General features: G+C 21.6%; 1 protein-coding gene across 1 annotated transcript in view; it reads right to left on the minus strand.

The window, feature by feature from the left end:
• Positions 1–697: 697 nt before the first annotated feature.
• The window catches only part of PRSY57_0608500 (palmitoyltransferase, putative), a gene marked incomplete at both ends in the record, with an annotated part of 1,696 nt that continues 772 nt past the window's right edge, over positions 698–1,621 (minus strand). The window contains 2 exons of the mRNA XM_020114601.1: positions 698–811; positions 941–1,462. Of these exons, the coding sequence (XP_019970672.1) occupies positions 698–811; positions 941–1,462 (636 nt within the window). The remainder of the gene's footprint in view (positions 812–940; positions 1,463–1,621) is intronic.

Consider the following 1,621-nt stretch of genomic DNA (forward strand, 5'->3'; position numbering starts at 1 on the left):
TTCATTAAATCAAAATAGACTTCTTATATTTTAAATATGAAGTGTATACACAAAAAGAGGGAAATATGAATAAAAAAAAAAATTATAAATAAATATATAAATATATAAATATATGTATATATATATATATATATATATATATGTACTTCATAACTTTTTAAATATAAAAATGCAATATTAAAAAAAAAAAATTGTATGCATAATCTTCAACGACGTAAAAAGTGGAAAAAAATTTTCTTATGCATTTTTTCTCCATATATTTTTCTTCAACTCAAAAAAAAAAAAATAAATATATTTCAAGTGGAAGAAAAAAAAATAAGGAAAATACTAAAAAAATATATCATAAATAGGAGACAGGAAAAATATAATAAATAAATAAATAAATAAATATATATATATATATATATGTACATTTATTTGATACATATATATTATAAACAAATGTAAAGGAATAAGAAACATATATAGACAGATATATATATATATATATATATATATATATGTGTAGGGGTAATGAAAAGAAATATAAAATAAAATTCAAAATATAACGGAGAATTACCTACTATTATTAAATAAAATATATAATATATATATATATATATTTCATTTAAACGGATAATTATTAGCACTTCTTTTTTTATTATTTATTTAAATTAAAATAAAATAAGAAAAAAGAAGATATATCAATGTTTTCTTTTTAAACAGGGTTTTCATGTGCTACACTGACTCTCCAACGTACCCCGTCGCCAGCAGGTCTGTTAGAAACACACTGAAACGGACACAACCAACATAATATGTTGTTACCAAAAACCTGCAAGGTAAAAAAAGAAAAAGAAAATATACATTACCATAAATAAATATAAGCACACATATATATATATATATATATATATATTTATTTATTTATTTATTCCTTTTTATGTGTTAACTTTTGTCGTACCTGTTTTGCGTTGTCTTCACAACCTACATTATATATGTTATACTCTTGACTATACATATCCATATTTTCAATGGTAGTCGAGTTTTTCGATATTAATTTCAGATGGAATTTGGTAAAAGGTACTAAGGCAAAAATTAATACGAATGTTAAAAATAAAACTATGGATGCATATGTATATTCAAGGGCTACAAATGAAGACTTTTCTTGAAATCCATCATCAAAATAAGCATTAATATTATCAATAAATATATAATGGAATGTTTGTACAGCAATAATAAATAAACAAACTAAACCATAAAATAATAACTGTATAAAAAATCTTCTATTAAAAAAACCAACACAATTATTTATCCAGGGGCAGTGATGATCCATATTTAATACACATCTATTACAAGCAGAACAATGATGAGTTCTGTCAGGTTTCCATACGTTACAAATTTTACAATACCTTCTTCTTTTCACATCATCACCTACATAAAAACCCCAATTACGTGGAACCTTTCCTGGGTCGGTTGAAGCACACTGGAAATAGAAAATATAAAACATAAAATATAAAACATAAAACATAAAATATAAAAAATTTATAAAGAATGCATAATTTATCAGGGAAATCGTTTATAGCTAGATAAACATAAATAAAGAAAAAAAAAAAAAAAAAAAAAAAAAAAAAAAAAAAAAAAA

Source organism: Plasmodium reichenowi, chromosome 6 (assembly GCF_001601855.1).
Source record: "Plasmodium reichenowi strain SY57 chromosome 6, whole genome shotgun sequence".
In the NCBI taxonomy this organism is placed as follows: domain Eukaryota; phylum Apicomplexa; class Aconoidasida; order Haemosporida; family Plasmodiidae; genus Plasmodium; species Plasmodium reichenowi.